This window comes from Ceratotherium simum, chromosome X (assembly GCF_057802395.1).
Source record: "Ceratotherium simum simum isolate JZ-2026a chromosome X, ASM5780239v1, whole genome shotgun sequence".
In the NCBI taxonomy this organism is placed as follows: Eukaryota; Metazoa; Chordata; class Mammalia; order Perissodactyla; family Rhinocerotidae; genus Ceratotherium; species Ceratotherium simum.
Genome location: NC_141940.1, coordinates 17864534 through 17883022, shown reverse-complemented (window position 1 = coordinate 17883022; position 18489 = coordinate 17864534). Strand labels below are relative to the sequence as shown.

The window sequence follows — 18489 nt, the reverse complement described above, 5'->3', positions numbered from 1 at the left end:
CAAGGCCAGGTATAAGCAAGTGTCCTCACTAAAATATATGTCTAAGAATGATATTGATCAGAATGAAGTCTCTCGGGCACTCAGATGTAACTGATGAAATGCCCAAGTGATAAGTTTCTTTTCTTGTTTTCAGCTTGATGGCTGCAGGTCAGTGGTTCTCAAACTGTTGTGTATGTCACAGTCTTACCTGGGGAGCTTTTTAAAAACATAGTTGCTGGGCCCCATTTCACATCTGTGCCAGAATCACTGCGGTAGGGCTTGGGCTGCTGTCTTATTAACAAATTCCTGGGCCAGCCCCGTGGCTTGGCGGTTGGGTGCACGGCGCTCTGCTGCTGGCGGCCCGGGTTTGGATCCCGGGCGCTCACCGACGCACCGCTTGTCCGGCCATGCTGGGGCCGCGTCCCACATACAGCAACTAGAAGGATGTGCAGCTATGACATACAACTATCTACTGGGGCTTTGGGGGAAAAAAAAATTCCTGAGATGATTTTGTTTCATTCCAAATTTGCTTCTCCTCGTTCTTCATTATATTCTCTTCCCCATTCTCCACTTCCTACTCTTTTCCATTCCCCATTCTCCATGGCCTTTCCTCATTAAATATTTATTGAGTGCCTACTAGAGGCCAGGCACAGAGTTCTATGGGCTGGGGTAGAGCAGCGAACATGACAAAACAAAGCCCCTGTCCTGATGGAGACAGAAAATGAACACATAAACAAATAAATAAGAGCCAGTGCAGCACAGTGATTAAGAGCTTGGCTAAGTCAAAACAAATGTAGATTGACACATGGTTCTTCCTCTTCCTAGCTGTGCGACCTTGGGCAAGTTACTTAATTGCTCAACAGTCTCTTCCTCTATAAAATGGGACTAATAATATTCCCTGCCTCTCAGAGCTGTTGTAAGGATTGAATAAGATAATGCACATAAAGTACTCAGCACAGTGCCCGGTACATTGTCCGAAGTCGGTTAACTCATTATTTTGCAAGCATCAGCATTATAAAGTTTAATTACTTCTCCAATATTGCCATCAATATGTTATATTAAGTTCAGCTTCTGTGTTTATTCAACATTCAACAATGTTTTAGAGATGTCCATGTATCTCTAAAAATTTCCCCCTGCACAGTTGCTAGTTTCCTGGGCAGTTTCTGTACCATACCAAGCTTCAAATTGCTAAAAGGGAGAGACATCAACAACATAGTCCACCAAGGCTCCCAGCACCTCGTTTAGGTACCTGAGTAGCTCCATGGCTGGACAGAGTTAAGAATGCTATAAAACCTCACTGATACACTAAGTTAAAAAACAAACAACAACAACAAAAACTAAGTAGAAGAGCATAGGCGACAAACACTGAGAGCCAACATTAGCAGGGAGATCAATCAGATGATATGGCAGTTAAAGGATACATAAAAAAAAAGAACTGTCCTTCGTATTTGTTGGGGCAAGAACATTCACATACATCATTATCTGTCCTTGGGCCCCATAACAACTTTGCAAGTAATATTAATCTCATTTGACTGATGTGTAAACTAAGGCTCAGAGAAGTCAAATGAATAGCCCAAGGTCACTCTGCTAGTTAGTGGCAGGTCAGTGATTCAAACCCATGTCTCCTGACACTTATGCAGTGTGTCGTACAAATAAATAGCATTTTATTTTTTTCACAGAAACATTTTAAATGCTTAATCTACCCACTTTAAAAATAAGGAATAAGAAATATAAAAAGTATCCAGGGCCGGCCCTGTGGCTTGGTGGTTAAGTGCGCGCGCTGCGATGCTGGTGGCCCGGGTTCGGATCCCGGGTGCGCATCGAGGCACCACTTCTCCGTTCATCCTGAGGCCGAGTCCCACATACAGCAACTAGAAGGATGTGCAGCTACGACACACAACTATCCACTGGGGCTTTGGGGGGAAAAATAAAATAAATAAAATAAAAAAAAAAAAAAAAAAAAAAAAAAAAAAAAAGTATCCAATATACAAAATGCAAATAGTCTTCAGTTCCATATAAGTGACATTTACTTTTTTTTGCACTGATCGTGGCTGTAATTTTCCATTTGCTTATGTGATTACTTGATTAAGCTCTGTCTCTGCTGCTCTACCAAAATGGACCATGTCCGTTTTTATCTAACACCTAGTAGGTGATCAATATGTACTTGATGAATGAATGAATGAATGATCCACTGGTGTGGATTATAGCCAGAAGGGGGGTCATAGGCATGTAGGTGAATTTAGTCTTTGGTTTAGGCAGAAGCAGAAATGCTAGCACTATCTTACACGGAGACACTGATGACGGGAAAAGGAATTACTTTTTAATTGCTGGAGAGGATGAATTTCCTTGTATTGGACTTAGCAATTTGAGCTCAAGGACAGGGCTGATCTAAGTAGAGCAGATGCAGTTGCTAAGCAGTTGCTTACAGAGTAGTGAAAGTAGAGAGACTGTATCAATTCTACAAACAAGAAGGGACGGTTTCTTAATGTGTGTTCCTCAACCCAACTGCATCAGAATATCTGGGCAGTTTAAGAAGGCAGACTCCTGGACCCAGACCTTCAGAATCCCCAGTGTGTGGTGCCAAAATATCTGCATTTTTAACAAGCTCCCCAGGTAATTCTCCCGTCCAAAGTTTAAGAACTGCTGGGCTGGAGTAACAACAGACCAGCAGAGGGTCTAAGACCCTGTCTAGGGAAAAGACTGCATTATAAAGCGAGAAGAAAGGAAACCTACAAAAGAGACTGCAATAGCAGCCAGCGAGCCAGAGTCAGAGGCCTTGTTATGAGCCAAGGAAGGTGAAAATTAAGAACAAGTAAATGGCCAAGAGCGCCAAATGTAACAGAGAGGTCAAGAATGAAGATGGAGAAAAGTCGTGAAGATGGAATCCAGATTTTTCTGGTCCTGGACCTGTTCTTCAAGACTAAACCCAAAACATTTCCTCCATAGGGATGTATTCCTGCTTCTCTGGACAGAGTCCATCTTTGTGGTATGTAATTCTGGTATAGCATTTCACCTATTGTACTGAAATTCTGTTTTTCTTCCTCCTTAGACATACCTGTTTTTCTTCCTCATTAGACTGAGAATTCCTTGAAGGCAGGAACTGTGTCTTGTTCCTTTTCAAATCGCCAGGGTCTGGCATAATACCTGGAATACAGAAAATATCTGCAATTGCCTGCTGAATGAGTGATTGGAGAGCAATTGGAGGCAAAGAGCACAGTCTGGCAGTGAAGATAGAGGAATCCTATGTGTCTGAAGGCAAATGAGAGCAGGGCAGTCGATGCTGCTGGAACAGGGAATAAGCAGGGAATCAGTTCCTCCAGAGCACAGAAGAGATGTGATTAAAACCACAGCTTTAGCTTTAAAAAGCAGGAAGGACCATTCTTTCTCTGAGTCTTGAAGGAAGCAAGAGAGGATGGGTGTACAAGATAAAGTAGCTTACCTCACGTGGCCCTACTCTAAATAAGTCAAGAAGTTAAGGCCTTTGCTGAGAGTGAGGTACAAAAAGCAGGATCTAGAGCCTGAAGAAACAGACTGGAATAGTACTGGTGGGAGCGTACTGGTGAATCAATAAGAGATTAACAAATCCTAGGCTATATCCTCAAGCATGGTTAAGAGCATGTTATCACAATCTGACTGCTTTCTGTAGCCCTTGAAATAACTGGCTGCATCTATCAGTTATGCTAATTGGAACTGGCTGCCAGACCTGGGGCCTGAAACTAACTGGAGTCACTGACCTCTTCCTCTCCTGAACTCTCCTTGCACTTCCTTTCCACTTTTTACGACACTCACCACAGTCCATCTCCCATCATAGCTATTTGTCTTTTCCTTGCTAGACTTTAAATAGTTGAGGGCAAAGGCTGTGTCTTATTCACTGTTCTGTTGTACCTGAGCATACTGCTTTGTAGATAATAGGCAGAGGCTGTCTGTCTCAGGCACACACCTCTAATATAGCATTTATCACATCATACTGTATTTGTTTGCTTGTCTGTTTCCCTTTTCAGACCATGAGCTCAAGGTCAGGGATTGAGTTGATCTATGTCTCTCTTGTGTTTGGAACTTAGTACTTTCACAGATGTTTATTGAATCCAATTTTGTTGAAATGAATGCATGGAGGAGAGAATAAAAAAAAAGATAGCAAAATGTGGGGATTTGGGGGGACATCTAAAGAGATGGCATACTGCACAAGCACTCCATTTTGTCACTCGTGTCACACACAATCATTGGTCTCATCCTGACATCAGTAAGTGTGTAAAGCTGGTGGAAATTGAGGCTGGGGGACCTGTTTTCAAATACACTGTAAATGTTTGGAATACACATTCTGGATCTTCTTATGTAAATCTCCAGCTACTCCCTTTCATGGTACAGGGCCTGCGTGAAAGGGCTAAGGGTCCCGTGGAGCTAAACGACTGCTTTGTCCACGCTTATTAGGTACCTGTTTGTATGGGATACAATGTTACATCGACATGGTCACTGTCTTCTTGAGGATGACAATTTAAGGTTGACATAGCAGGGAAAAATAAAAAGAAAGATGAAACGGCATAGAAACAGCATTGGATCGAAACAATGGAAATCCCCCCCACCCCCTTTACAGGAAAAGTAGCTACTTTAAGGACATCTTTAAATTTTCATTAGTTTGTTAGGGCTTTTTTTTTTTTTAAACCATTGGCTTGCAGTCTGTGAGCCCAGTAGAAAAATAACAACATCTGACCCTTACATGGGGCACACTATGTGCCCAAGCATTAGTCTATGTGATTTAGATATATTAACTCATTTCTCTTAACTCTATGAGATTGATAGCATTGTGATCTCCATTTTGGATGTGCTGAAATTGAGGGACAGAGAGGTAATGCGACGTGCTCAAGGTCATAGAGCTAGAAGTGGGGGAGCTGGGATTCAAACCCAAGCAGTCTGGCTCCATACATCAAAGAGGAAAGCGCCCGTTTCGGTGTCTGATTTACCTCTGTGAGTTATAAAGAAAATCACTTATCTTTTCTGATTATGATAATCTCAGCATTTATAGAGGGCCTGTTATATGCCAGGGACGCTAATACACGCTTTACTTGCATCATCTCATTTCTTCCTCACAATAAACCCGTGAGATACTATTTTTATCCCCATTTTAAAGATACAAAAAATTTAAGGTGCAGAGATTAGAACGATTCGCCCAAGGACTGAAATCCAGGCAGAGTGACTCTACTACGAGCTCAGTCTTTCCTGGCAGTAAAATGAGAGAACGGAGGACCTCAAAGAGATGCCACGAGAGTACAATGAAATAATGGATGTGCAAAGGCCTCGGTGAACAAGTGCAAGGGATAAGGCCTACCCGTTTGAATCACTGTTGAAAACTGGTTCCCCAGGGCCCCTGTCCAACGGTTTCTAGTTCCAACCCTGCCCCTTCTCCGCCCAACCCACAGCGATATCTTTGAATCTCTTTCTCTATCTCCTCGGATCCTGCCCCCAAACACTTGGCTGAGCGGCGGACCGGAGAATAGAAGGTACGCGCGCGAGCAGGAGGCGGGGCCTACCGCCCGGATCCGTACTGGGGGCGGCCTCTGCACATGCGCCGTTGCTCTGCGGCTTCAGTTGCCCCTTCCCTACAGCCAATCAGGGCTCGCGGCGCGCTCGGGACGTATTAACGCCGTGTGAGTCGTTGCGTGCGAGGGGGGCGACGTAAGGGCGCTCGGCAAGCCCGTCTCTCCTCGAATGAAAGGAAACAACCTCCGGCGACAGAGCCCCGCTCCCAGGCGCTGCCGGAGAACCGAGACCGACTTCTTTCTCTTTCCCCTCATTGGCGCTTCTCCCTTGCCGTTCGCCTCTGGGCCCCGCCGGTGAGTCCCCACAGTACACTGGGGCCCCCCATTCTCTGCCCGGCGGGAGAAGACAAGGAGGATGGCGGTGGCCAGGCCGCCGCCCCTGCCCGTTGTTAAGGGGGACTCTTGGTGGTCTCGCTTTATTGTCAGAGACCCCAGAAGCACCGCTCATTGAAGGCGCTTGGCAAAGAGGCTGCTGAGAAAAGTGCTTTGGAGGAGCTAAAGGAGAGGTTAGGCTTAAGCCTAGACTTCGGGGGAGGGGGCGCAACATTTAGGGAGGAAAAAATCCTGGGGATTTTTAGTCTTTGCCATTGCTTAGGACATATTTGGGAAGGAGGGAGACTCCCAGTTTGGGAAAAGTAAGAGGAAGAATTGTTAGGATGGCAAGAGGGTTAGCCTTACGGAATGAGGAAAAACTCCGGGGTGGGGGGAATGAGGGGTGAAACAGATATGAAACGAAGACTATTAGAGGGCGAACTCCTGGGGGAGGGTTAAAGAAAGTGGTAGGATGATGTTTTCCTGGATTCGGGAGGATTGGAAAAGGACAATTAGGGGACCCTGACTTTACGATCGAAAGGAACCTGCTAAAGTGTTTTAGAGAAGATAGTTTTGCGAGTTTAGCGCTTGATTAGAGGGAGATCTTGGAGTCTAGTGTGTTTTGAGGAATAAATAACGGAGAGGATCTGGTACGTTATGTGTACCATCCTTTATTATATGGACGAACAGCACGACATTCTTTTGAAATTTGTTCGTTTCGATATTCTGCGTGGAAGTTGAAAAATCCTTTATTTTTGAAAAGCCTTTTCTTTTCATCGGCTTACTACGTAATATCAGGTCTTATTCATACAGTTCAAATTCTTTCTCTACCCTTGGGTTTTTGAAACAACTGGAAAATTCCTTCAGTTTCCTTTTGAATAACCGCAAAAAGCAGTGCGAAGCATGTAATATTATCGTGCAACCAAATTCAGGTGCCCTTCCGGTTCATCTCTTATTCGTTTATTTCTCTCCACTGTAACTTTCCTGACAGAAATACTGCTTGTTTGGGGATCACGTTTATAAATTTTGATCTGTATATTTCAACTTGCTTGCGTGTGGAACTGTTTGATCTTCCGGAACTGCAGTTTTTGTTTTGTTTTGTTTTGTTTTCCTGTGAAAAATGGTGTTTCAGATACCAGGCATTGAATGAGCTCTCGAGTGTGTTCTTGAATGCTCTCCTTGATGTTTCAGGTTATTTCTACCTTGGTGCTTCACAGCATCTTGGAAAATCAGAAACGCGTTGATCGCTTCAGCCTAACCGAGCTTTTGTATTTTTTCAGACATTTAAATTATGTTTTTCACGCTATCTTTGCCTCTTTATTTCTGCTTTATAACATTATCCGTAATGTTGTGTTTCTTTTAAGGAAAAGGTTTTATTGTTGGGTGAAAGCATCAAACTTTGATCTCTGCATGCCCTGAAAAACCTTTTAGACTGAAATTAAAATGCCATATTGGATCATTATGAACCCCTTAATATTGGTCCTTGGAATGCCCTTATTCTCCTTAACGAGAGACCACAAATGTGACAGCATTAGATAAAAATCTATATTTTTATGATAAAGACATTTTTGCTAGGAGTCATTGTTTCCATGATGTTCTCCACTTCATGTTTTACAAGGAGGCTGTAAAAAAATTAGCAAGATATGCACAGATGCATTATTTGAATTTTAGTGGAAAAATCCATTTAGTCATTACACATTGAGGAAAGTTTTTAATTCGTTTGGTGCACTTTTTTGTGTTTCTGTTCACTTTACAAATTATATTTAAACTAATTACAGAAAGAAAGAACACTAGAATATTTTTTTAGTGCAAAATAAACTGTACCTTTTTTCTCTTTTAGATTTTGGGGTCGTTGACTCAGAAAAGCAGGTTCTCAAAATTAGGATGAGAAATTTACCTGTTTATAAATTGAAAAGAGGCAGAATTCAATATGGATAGAATTTTGGGGGTACCATTTTCAGAATTAATTTCAAGAATAAAAAATGATTTTCTACTGTAGCAATTTTCTTTATCTTAAGCCGGTTTTATAGCCCGTCTAGGATTGTAGAGATATTACACTATTAAAGATGTCTGTATAGGTTAGATTCATAATGTGCCATCCTTTCAGCTGGCCAAGGATGTCCCAGAAAGATGCTGGATACATTATAGTGGTTTCAGAGTGCTTACTATTCATTGCATGGTAGTAAAGAAGGCTAATTTAGAACTCAAATAGCAAATTTTGGTGCTATTTATGAATTTTGGTGTTTTGCATAGTTAATTCTAAAGATTTTGGCAGCTATATTCTTGATAAAGCAACTGAACACATATTTGCCTGAGCAAATGCAAACACACTTCCCCTTTTGTTTCTTTTGTTTCTCTGTTATGTCTTTTTTTTTCTTTAATCCTAAAAGTATTTGCTGCCTGTTTTCAATCAGTTTCACGGTTTATAGCCGGTGCTATGAATACAGTACTGTTGTAAAGTCTCCAATGCCATTTGGAAAACTGAGGTATTTAAAATTGTAGACAGCGTTAAGTTTGTTAAACCCATGAACGCAGAGACTGTCAGGGCCTTTGAAGTTTCGTTAAAAAGAAAAACTGAGATATCAGTTGATGAGAAGACCTGTTTCTTTGTGACTTCATGTTAAATTTTAATTATCTACATTTTTATATTATAAAGCGCTGAATGGTTTACAGCTACCACCTTGCTGGCATCCAGCTGCTACTGTTCTTGTTGGTGAACAAGTGCTACTCAGAAAGCTACAATGTAGCGTTAGTGAGTCCATATTTTCAACATAGTATGAAAATGTTCAAATATATGGAAACATGGAAGGAATTTAGTAAATTTTAAGACAAAAATTTGAGATTTTATTGATTGTAATGCATGTTGTGGCAACCTGGGTCCTGAACTGCATAGTACTGTTGATTTGGGAAAACTACACAAATCAAATTTTATATTTGTTTAGATTCTTCTGAAGAATCCATGTTGAGAATGATGATCTAAATCTGAAACCTTCCATGTTAGAGCTTTTCTTCCCTTTTTTTGTTTGACTATACCACCTATAATTATAATTTGACTAAATTTAAGGCTCATTCAGAGAAATTTTCCTTCCTTTATACAATATTACTAATTTAAGTATGAAAGTGACTGCATTTAGAACACTACTCTCAATTTGTAACTTTAGTTTGATAAACTGATTCTCGGAGGAAATCACAGTCAGATAATATAGTTGTTTTTATAAATAATTGATTCCTAAAGTCGATGCTTTTGAATAGACTGTTATAAGCTTATTTTTGTCTTTACATGAAAAAGGAATACAATAGCAAAAATTAATTTATTAAAGACTTATACGTGATTTTTTTTTAACTTGAGAATAATTCGAGTTTTAAAAATAAGTGTTCCAAAGTCATGGTTAAGTAAATTCATTTCTCTTTTGTTAGTTAATTAATATGTGAACTTTGAGGAATTATGCAGTTATAGAATTTTGTTCACTCTGGATATTGTGTAGTTCCCTTAGTAGTTTTTGCTCTGCTCTTAGGTATATAATTCTTTGTCTCCTTGAAGGGGCGCTTAGCTATATGTGAAAAATATTTTTCATTAATTATGTCAGCAGATGATTGTTTTAATATCATACATTGTACATTTTTTATTTATCTACGCAGAAATAGTTCTAATTATTTTATGTATCCCCTAATTTGGGAGCAGTTTGATTTTTCTCCGTTACTTCATTAACTTATCTTTATGCATACATACATATTTTTCTATTTTGGAGGCATCTTAGGTTTAAATATTAATTTGTCTATACTAAATAGCCATTTTAAAATGCATATATTAAAACTTAGGTCAACTATTAACTTACATGACTATGTGTAAACTGGTTTTAAAACAAAATTAACCATTTTGTTGCCCTTCTTATTCTCTGTAGCATTTCTTGAGGCTTAAAGTGGCATTCTAAAGGCAATTTAAAAATCATGTCAAGCTCAGTTGAACAGAAAAAGGGGCCTACAAGACAGCGCAAATGTGGCTTTTGTAAGTCAAATAGAGACAAGGAATGTGGACAGTTGCTAATATCTGAAAACCAGAAGGTGGCAGCACACCATAAGTGCATGGTAAGTAAATGGGCAGCGGCCAAGAGACCTGAAACCGTGAGACTCTTAACAATGAATATTCCTGAATAGGAAAAAACAACTCAGTTAAATTTTTAAGAAATGGTTTCTCACTAATGCTATGCCATTTTTACTAGAAAATTTCCTTTAGATTTAACATCTTACTCATTGTTTCACTGTAATTTCTTTATATGTGAACCTTAATTTTTTTTAAATGTAATTTATAGCTCTTTTCATCTGCTTTGGTATCATCACACTCTGATAACGAAAGTCTTGGTGGATTTTCTATTGAAGATGTCCAAAAGGAAATTAAAAGAGGCACGAAGCTGGTAAGTTGGTATTTCTGCCTCTTGAGAATAAAACTTATTTTAAGCTCATTAAGGAGGAAATTGCTTATTTTAGAGTGTATTGCATTATTAGCTGAGTATAATTTTAAATTGCAGTCTTTTTTTTTTTTTTTCATGAACCCGCAAATTCCAAGGCTGGGTTTAACTTATTTACCACTCAAGAAAAAAGGAGTGAATCAATATTTATATTACTCAAATATTTTTCTTTTCAAAAAGAATTAAAATCTTTTTGGAGGCTGTGTTGACTTAGAAAACAAGCAATTTGCTTAATTTGAATGTATCGTGTGTTCAAGTCTTCATTCAAGTATATTTTCAAAATTAAATTCTAATATGTTTTCATCTTCCATCATAAAGTAATTGTGGTCATTACAAATGAAGATGACAGTGTCCTTTCTATAGGAAAATGTTAGCACTTGCTGAACAAAGTATTTTACAGTGGTTCAGCTATATGACACAGCATTTATGACTTTGGATAACTTTTGGTGAATTTTATAGTTTTCCTGTAGCTATCCTAGAGTAATGTTCCTGTATTGTCTTCACTACCAGTAACCAGATTGGCAAGATACTATATTGCTCTATTAGAAAAGTAGTGTCATCTCAATTGGTATTTATGATACATTTGGTTTACATTGAAACAATGTCTTTTCATTTGGTTATTCTATTTCTCCTTTGAGCTCTTTATTGAAATTACATCTGTAAATGTATCTTCAGTAGCTTCACTATCAAGTGTTTCATTATTTTAAAGATGGGTTTGGCAGAACGTGTATCTGTGTTCTTAGGCACTGAATAACCTCATATTTCACAAAGGATCTGGTGGGAAGAAAAGGCTATCATTTTGATGATTAGGAGTAATCTATTTTGAAAAGTATTGAGTCTTCTAGTATTAGAAAAAAAGCAATATGAAGAAGTTCAAGGATAACATTTGAGATTTGCTTTAGGATAAATAGTCTCGAACAGTAGAATCAGCATTGACACAAATGGGAATTCAGAGGTCACACAGTTTTTGTTGTAGTGAGACTTAACTGTGAAAAATGTTTATCTTCCCCACCCCCAAAACTGCAGATAGCAGTAGAACACTTCATTTTGTTTTTATTTGATGTGATTTTTATTTGGTGGTTTCAGATTTCTTCACGTTATTGTGGCTTGCTGATTTTTGAGAACGAGAGTAGTATGTTTTTATTTCCTAGTCCTTAAAAACATTCAGGTACAAAGAAAGAATACTATTTACTTGAAAGTGGTTGTACTGTAAACTTTATTACCCCATTATTTATTCCTTGGCATTATGAATATGCCTGAAAAATGCTTCTCCCTCCTGATTTGTTAGCATTTTTGTCACTTGACATGGCTGCTCTAGTCAGAACAGGAGCAGTTTTGGTCCTTAACGTTACTATATTATTAACAAACGCAGTGCCTAGTTTTACATGAAGCAGCAGCATACATCTGTCAGTATTGCCAAATTCAATGGAGATTTATATTTATTTGGACCTGTTTGTGAAGAAAGCATCAGAACTTTGTACATGTTTCACTATTATAAATTGTTCTGATTAATTTTTAATGGTATAGTGTAGGGAGTTATTTTTTTTCCCAAGTGTAGTGAGTTACAAAAAACTAAACTTGTCCCTTGATCTAGGGAGTGGAACAATATTGGAAGTTAAGACCACAAGCTATAGGAACAGACTTGGATTTGAATCCCAGTTCTGTCACTGACTAGCTGGGTGACCCTGAGCAAGTTATTTACTTCTCTGTGCCGTGTTTTCTTCACCTGCCAAAAGGAGATAATGATATTACTTGCCTCACAGGAATATTGTGAGAATTAAAAGAGAGACTATACAGAACTTAGCAGGGTGCCTGGCACATGGTTAGGACTTGATAAATGGTAGCCACCATTGTAGTTATTATTTATAAATAATAATAAGATCCTGCTAATATCTTTGTAGGCTAATTAAAAGCATGCTGGGCTGGGAAGTCATGAGGCCTGTTTTTTTTAATAACTCTGCCACTGACACATTATGTAACTTTAGACAAGTCATTAACTTATTTGTCTTTTTGCCAACGGTAAACAAATAATGCTGTATCACTGCTTACTAAACAGTGATGTTACATGACTAAAAAGAGCTATAAAAGATATAAAGATATAAAACATCTTAGGAAAGGTGTTTTGAAGCCATTTTGAGGCATCTAGCTTTGAGGAATTGTGGCAGAAGGAGAGAACTTGTGAGCCTAGGTATATAATTTTGCTCCTTTACCTTCTCCCAAAATGTCAGAATTTAAATAACTTACGTAGGGGATAAGACTAGAGTAGCATTTATATGTTTAACTTTGAAATAATTTTTAAGTCTCCTTTTAGCCTTTAGTTTTGCTCCTTCCATTATATCATTTTTACATGAAGTACTCTCAAGTAACCAAAATTCCAGATTTTAGTTTTCTTTTTTTTTTTTTTTTTTTAAGATTTTATTTATTTATTTTTCCCCCAAAGCCCCAGTAGATAGTTGTATGTCGTAGCTGCACATCCATTCCAGTTGCTGTATGTGGGACGCGGCCTCAGCATGGCCGGAGAAGTGGTGCGTCGGTGCTCGCCCGGGATCCGAACCCGGGCCGCCAGCAGCGGAGCGCGAGCACTTAACCGCTAAGCCACGGGGCCGGCCCATAGATTTTAGTTTTCTTCTTTACTTTTCCCTGTGGAGATTTGTCTAAGCAATAAAAGGGCCATAGAGCAAATAGGTAGAGAGAAAAAAAGTGAAGAGCTTCATGTAAGTAGATAAACTACATTTAAACTAGATAATCAGCTTCCCTAATTGACTTTTTAAGGCATTTTATCCTGTGAGCCTGTTTGCCCTGGCTTCTGTTCATCTAGATTTCTAGATGAAAAGTAGGTCATGAATACCCATTGGAAATAATTGAAAACAGGAGTGCTGGCCCCTGGGTGCTTTCAAGGCAGGTTCCAGTCTATGCCTGGTGTTGGGTGTTGGCTCCAGAGATGCTCACTCGCCCCAAAGAAAAGTATAGAGAGAAGAGGCTGGGACTTCAGGTGAAAGTGTATAGGTGGCCAGATGGGTCAGAGTTATGAGAGGATGGAAAGTCACAGTAGAACAGGAGGTACAGGTGTGTGGTTTCTATGTTCTTGCTGCCATAGGCAATTTTCCAAGGTTTTCATGTCAGCCACAAGGATCAGGGGAGGAAAGCCATTCTGCGTGAACATTCTCATCTCTTTTACGTCACCTTTAAGCGCCAAGATGGACCAGGAAAAATTTGCCAGGGTATTAAGGTTTTTATAATATAGGACTCTGTTTTTGCAGTTAAGACAGATATATATTTGTCCAGAATGGTTTCTAGTTCCTATTGAAGCCATATGGAGACACCACATCTGTACCATCTACTCTTATTCTCCAGCCATCTAGCCAAGAAATGCAAATTTCCAAGTAAAATTACGAGTCATCATTGCTGTTTTCATTTTTTTTAAGGAGACACTTGAGAGGAGTATATTTGAAGAACATACTCTTGCTGGATGAAGTTAGGTGATGAGATCATTAAGAGTATCTACATTGGATAGTTACTGTTCTAATTGGTACCTGTGTCAGATATATCACAGACTTGAAGAACAGAAGGACTTCAGAAGGCCAGTTAGTTCACCTTCCTTACCCCTAGGCAAGATTACTACAAGCCATCCAACATAAGATTTTTGCCTGCCCTATTCTTAAATATATCAAGAAATTGTGATTCTACCCAAGCAACCTGAAACAAGACTAGTTATATAACACTCTTTAGAGTTCAGAAATTCATTCTTCCGTATAACTCAATTATCTCACTTAATTTAAAGCCATTTATTCTAGGTCTGTCTCCTTCCATTAAAGAAAGTATTTGGTTTTTTCTTTATTAGAAATGAGTAATCCTTCATATACTTGATGACTGTCCTCAGGTTACTTCTGAACTTTACCTTTTTCAAACTGAATTTTACTCACATGTCTTAATAAATCCTCTGAACATTTTTTCTGCTTTTTCCAATAGTAGAAATAGCTAATATTTATTGAACACGTAATATGTGCTAGGGCCTGGGATAAGTACTTTAAGTACATGATCCTTTTTAATCCTCACAATCATGCTATGAGATAGTAAGGAAGGTGTTCATTCTCACTTTACAGGTGGGGAAACTGAGGCTCAGAGAAGTTAAGTAACCTGACTGTGGTCATAGAGCTAGGGAGTGGCAGGGCTGGAATTTGAATCCAGGGCGTTAACTCCAAAGCCAGAACTCTTAATCACTGGGTTATACTAGACTGCCTTTTGAGCTACTCAACCAAAAATCACATTTTAAAAAACATAATGATTAGAGCCTAGTAGTTTTCTAATAAAGATGGAAATAGTACTCAATTTAAGACATAATCAGACACCTATTAATATATTCTCTTAATAGCATTGTTAGTTTTTAGGACAGGAATCCTATATACATACTATGTAAGAATATTCTGATTCTGTTACCTTCATGATATTTTTTGTTAACCTCTGAAAATAAAAAGACCAATTCTAAATAGTCTTTACTTTGTTATTTACTCAGTACCAATACAGTACCTAGCACCTCCGAGAAACAGGGTATCTGATTTTGAGAGTTTATGGTCTAGATATTGGGCATGCCATGAATCTGCATATATGACAATTTATAGATACACTTTGTTATTCTGTGTGCAAGGAGTCTCGCCTATTTAGGTCGTTAAGACTGCTTCCTATAGATGGTAAGGTTTAAAAAAAAAAGGACGAGTCCAGGAAATGGGTTAACTATACCAGAATGGGTCATTGAGACTGGCACTAATAGATTAGAGTTAAGTGGGATGATTGAAGGGTCTTTAAACATTAGATAGGAATTTCACCTCGGATAGGAGGGGATGGGGAAGGGCAAAGCAGGATTTTTCAGGAGACAAGTGATATCTGGTAGTCATGGTGGAGAATGAAATATAATAATGGACTCATATTTATCTGCTGTACATAGATGTCCTGCAGGCATCTTAAACTCAACCTGTCTAAACCAGTATTCATCATCTCCCCACCCTGAAACCCGATTCTCTTTCTGAATCCTTTACCTTCAACTCTTCCTTCTTCCACATCAGTCACATCGATTCTATTTCTGGGATGTCTCTGCCTTCTTTTCTTTCTTAATGCTACCCTATATCCAGTCTTCCTCTTCCCATCCTTCCAACATACTGCGGGTAATTACTTGATCTCTACTTTTAAAACATATTGTCACTCCCTGACTCCAGACCTTTACTGATTCCTTGCTGCATGCAAAATAATATCTAGAAGCCTCAGCCTGCCCTTCAGAAGTCATTTCTTAACCCACCTTGTCCGTTCCTTATCTCATTCTCTCCCCTCTCGGTCTCCCAAACATCCTCTGCTTGTCCCCACTGCTGTGCATGTACTGATGTTATTCATCTCCTAGCTGCCTCTCAGAAGTTCCATCTATTTTTGAGTCCAGCTCAAGCTTCACCTCTGTCATAGAGTTTAACACAGTATGCAGTGTATTTGTTACACATGCACAAGCCTTTCTTCTGCACTGTATTGTGAACTCTGGGAGAGTAGAGACTGTATTCTCTTTGCCTAGCATAGGATTAAGTGGGGATAATGCATGGAAAACACTTAGCATGGTCCTTGATGTCTCATTTGTGCTCAATAGTGTTCTAATAAATAAGTGAGCACTCATTAATTGTTGGTTGAATTTGAAGGAGAGAAGAACTTCAGTTGGATAATAGTGTGAAGCCTTACTAATGGGCTAGGTGTAAACTGACCAGAGAAGTAATGGTATCGCATAAAATGCCTCTGTTTTGGTTAATCAGTGTTTTAGTGTTTGCAGCTCTAGCAGTTTGAAAGGAAGGAGAGAGAGCTAGAGGGGAAAATTGGCTTGGTTATTTGTTCAGGATGCTGGAGAGCTGTGTATGCCTCACACATAAGGTTTTTCATATTTCTTCAACCTTCACTCGCCCAGTATGGTGTTATTTTTGTTGTTTCCTTAGGCATTATATTTGTCAAGGCCTCCACCTAAAGTCTAGAATTCATCTTATGTGTCCATTTATCAGATACTTAATTGAGTGCCTACTTTGTACCAAGCACAATGCTAGACACTTTGGGTGCAACCGTGAATAAGTATAGCCTTAGAAGTATGTAAAGAATGCCATAGGAGAGCTGAGAAAGAGGACCATAATTAATTCCACCTGAGAAGTCAGAAGGCTTCATAGAAAGTGACATTTGAAATGTTTTCCACTGGGAGAGTGTTGCTGTAGAAGTCAAAGGGGAAAGAGTCAAGGAGGAGGAAGTGGTCAAAAGTATTAAGTAAGTATTAAATGCCAGTGCTATTTAAAGTAGAGTGTATGGCTCATTTAGCATTCAGTAAGGGGAAAAATGGAGCACCCACAGTGTATTAAATTATTAAATCAGAAAGGGAGAGGTGGGGGATTGTAGACAGGTATCTTTTGAAAAAGGTTCTCAAGTGATTTTGTGTGGGTGTGTGTGTGGGGGTGTGTGTGTGTGAGGAAGATTAGCCCTGAGCTAACATCTGTTGCCAATCCTCCTCTTTTTTGCTGAGGAAGATTGGGCCTGAGCTAACATCCGTGCCCGTCTTCCTCTACTTTATATGGGACGTCACCACAGCATAGCTTGATGAGCAGTGCGTAGGTCCGCGCCCGGGATCCGAACCTGTGAAACCCGGGCAGCCAAAGCGGACCACACGAACTTAACCTCTATGCCACTGGGCTGGCCCCTCAAGTGATTTTTGATGAACACTTTTGGTTATGAACCATTGTCTTAGGGCAGGGGTCGGCAAACTTTTCGTAAAGGACCAGGTAATGAATATTTAAGGCTTTGCCAGCCATGGGGTCTCAGTTGCAGTCACAGACAATACACAAAGAAATGAGCATGTCTGTGTTCCCATAAAATTTTATTTACAATAACAAGTGACAGGCTAGATAGGCTTTGCAGGACCCCTGCCTTAGGGTATTTTGGGGGAAAAACAGGTAAATTTCTTCCTGAAGATTTGTTCACTGTCCTCATTGCCATCTGTATAACTAAGTGTACATGCATCGCGAGTGTATTCATATAAATGTGAATTTTTTTAAAAGCTCAGATTATGGCTGGCAGATTAATTTTAATGTATGCAGATATTTTACCTCTCATTTCTATTAAAATGAACTTTGCTTTACTTTGGAGGTGATTAAGGAGAATGAATGTAAGGCCAAAGAGAAACTTCAGGTCTACTGATGGAGAAAATCAGATCTTTGACTATTATTAACTAAGTTAGTTTTTTTTAATTCACAATTTTTTTTCCTTTGCTTTCATTTAGTATTTCTTTGTAATTGGGAATACTATGAATTTATGTCTTTATGTAATTCTCATTTATTTGTGCTAGTGGAGGAGAACCCAAACCAGTAATATAAAATAATCTATGTCTGGTTTTGGAGGCTGTCTCGATACTTACTCGAGCATGGATGTATATTGGGCATTCTTCACAGACTAAGAATAGAGCGGCAGTTTAGAGTACCCTCAGCCTGAAAGACCTACACCTGAAAAGAGCCTAAACATAAAGATCTGAGCTCAGAAAAAGTCTGTCTGAATCTTTCAGATGAAAAAAAGAAACTTCAAAAGCTCCAATAAGAGAATTTATATTCCTCATCAATGATGATTCATAAAGTTGGATAGAGTTGGAGTATGTGAAATTCAGAGCAAGGTCAGGAGACTAGGTTAAGTAAAAACTGATGGGGGCCAGCTCCGTGGCGTAGCGGTTAAGTGCGCACGCTCCGCCGCTGGCAGCCCGGGTTTGGATCCTGGGCGCGCACCGATGCGCCGCTTGTCAGGCCATGCTGTGGCGGCGTCCCATATAATAGTAGAGGAAGATGGGCATGGATGTTAGCCCAGGGCCAGTCTTCCTCAGCAAAATGAGGAGGATTGGTATGGATGTTACCTCAGGGCCGATCTAACAACAACAACAAAAAAACTTGATAGGCTTACTTAGTTCATTGCCCTCCCATTTCCAAAAGACTTCTGAAATGGTTGATTATTCAGTAACTACTTAGATTTAGTCTGTTACTCTAGTAAAAACAAGTACTTTTCAGTGGCACTGTTTTTTAGCAACACTTGGAATTTAAGATCCTAATCTGTCAAGTTTGTTACTTTTCAGTGACTGGCAGCTTTCAGATTTCATTTTTGCTTTCCAGCTTTCCATTTAGACCTAATTATTTTATAAATCTTATTATTAACAA

At 39.2% G+C, this 18489-nt stretch overlaps 1 protein-coding gene across 4 annotated transcripts in view; it reads left to right on the top strand.

Annotated features, from left to right (window-relative positions):
- The first annotated feature begins 5653 nt into the window (after window positions 1-5653).
- PHF6 (PHD finger protein 6) overlaps window positions 5654-18489 on the top strand; it is a 47214-nt gene continuing 34378 nt past the window's right edge. For 3 of the 4 annotated variants that reach the window (XM_004437260.3, XM_087426886.1, XM_014792768.2), the window contains exons 1-3: window positions 5654-5807; window positions 9728-9911; window positions 10136-10237. In XM_004437260.3, the coding sequence (XP_004437317.1) occupies window positions 9774-9911; window positions 10136-10237 (240 nt within the window). In that variant the 5' untranslated portion in view covers window positions 5654-5807; window positions 9728-9773. The remainder of the gene's footprint in view (window positions 5808-9727; window positions 9912-10135; window positions 10238-18489) is intronic. The other variant, XM_087426887.1, reaches the window with a different exon arrangement.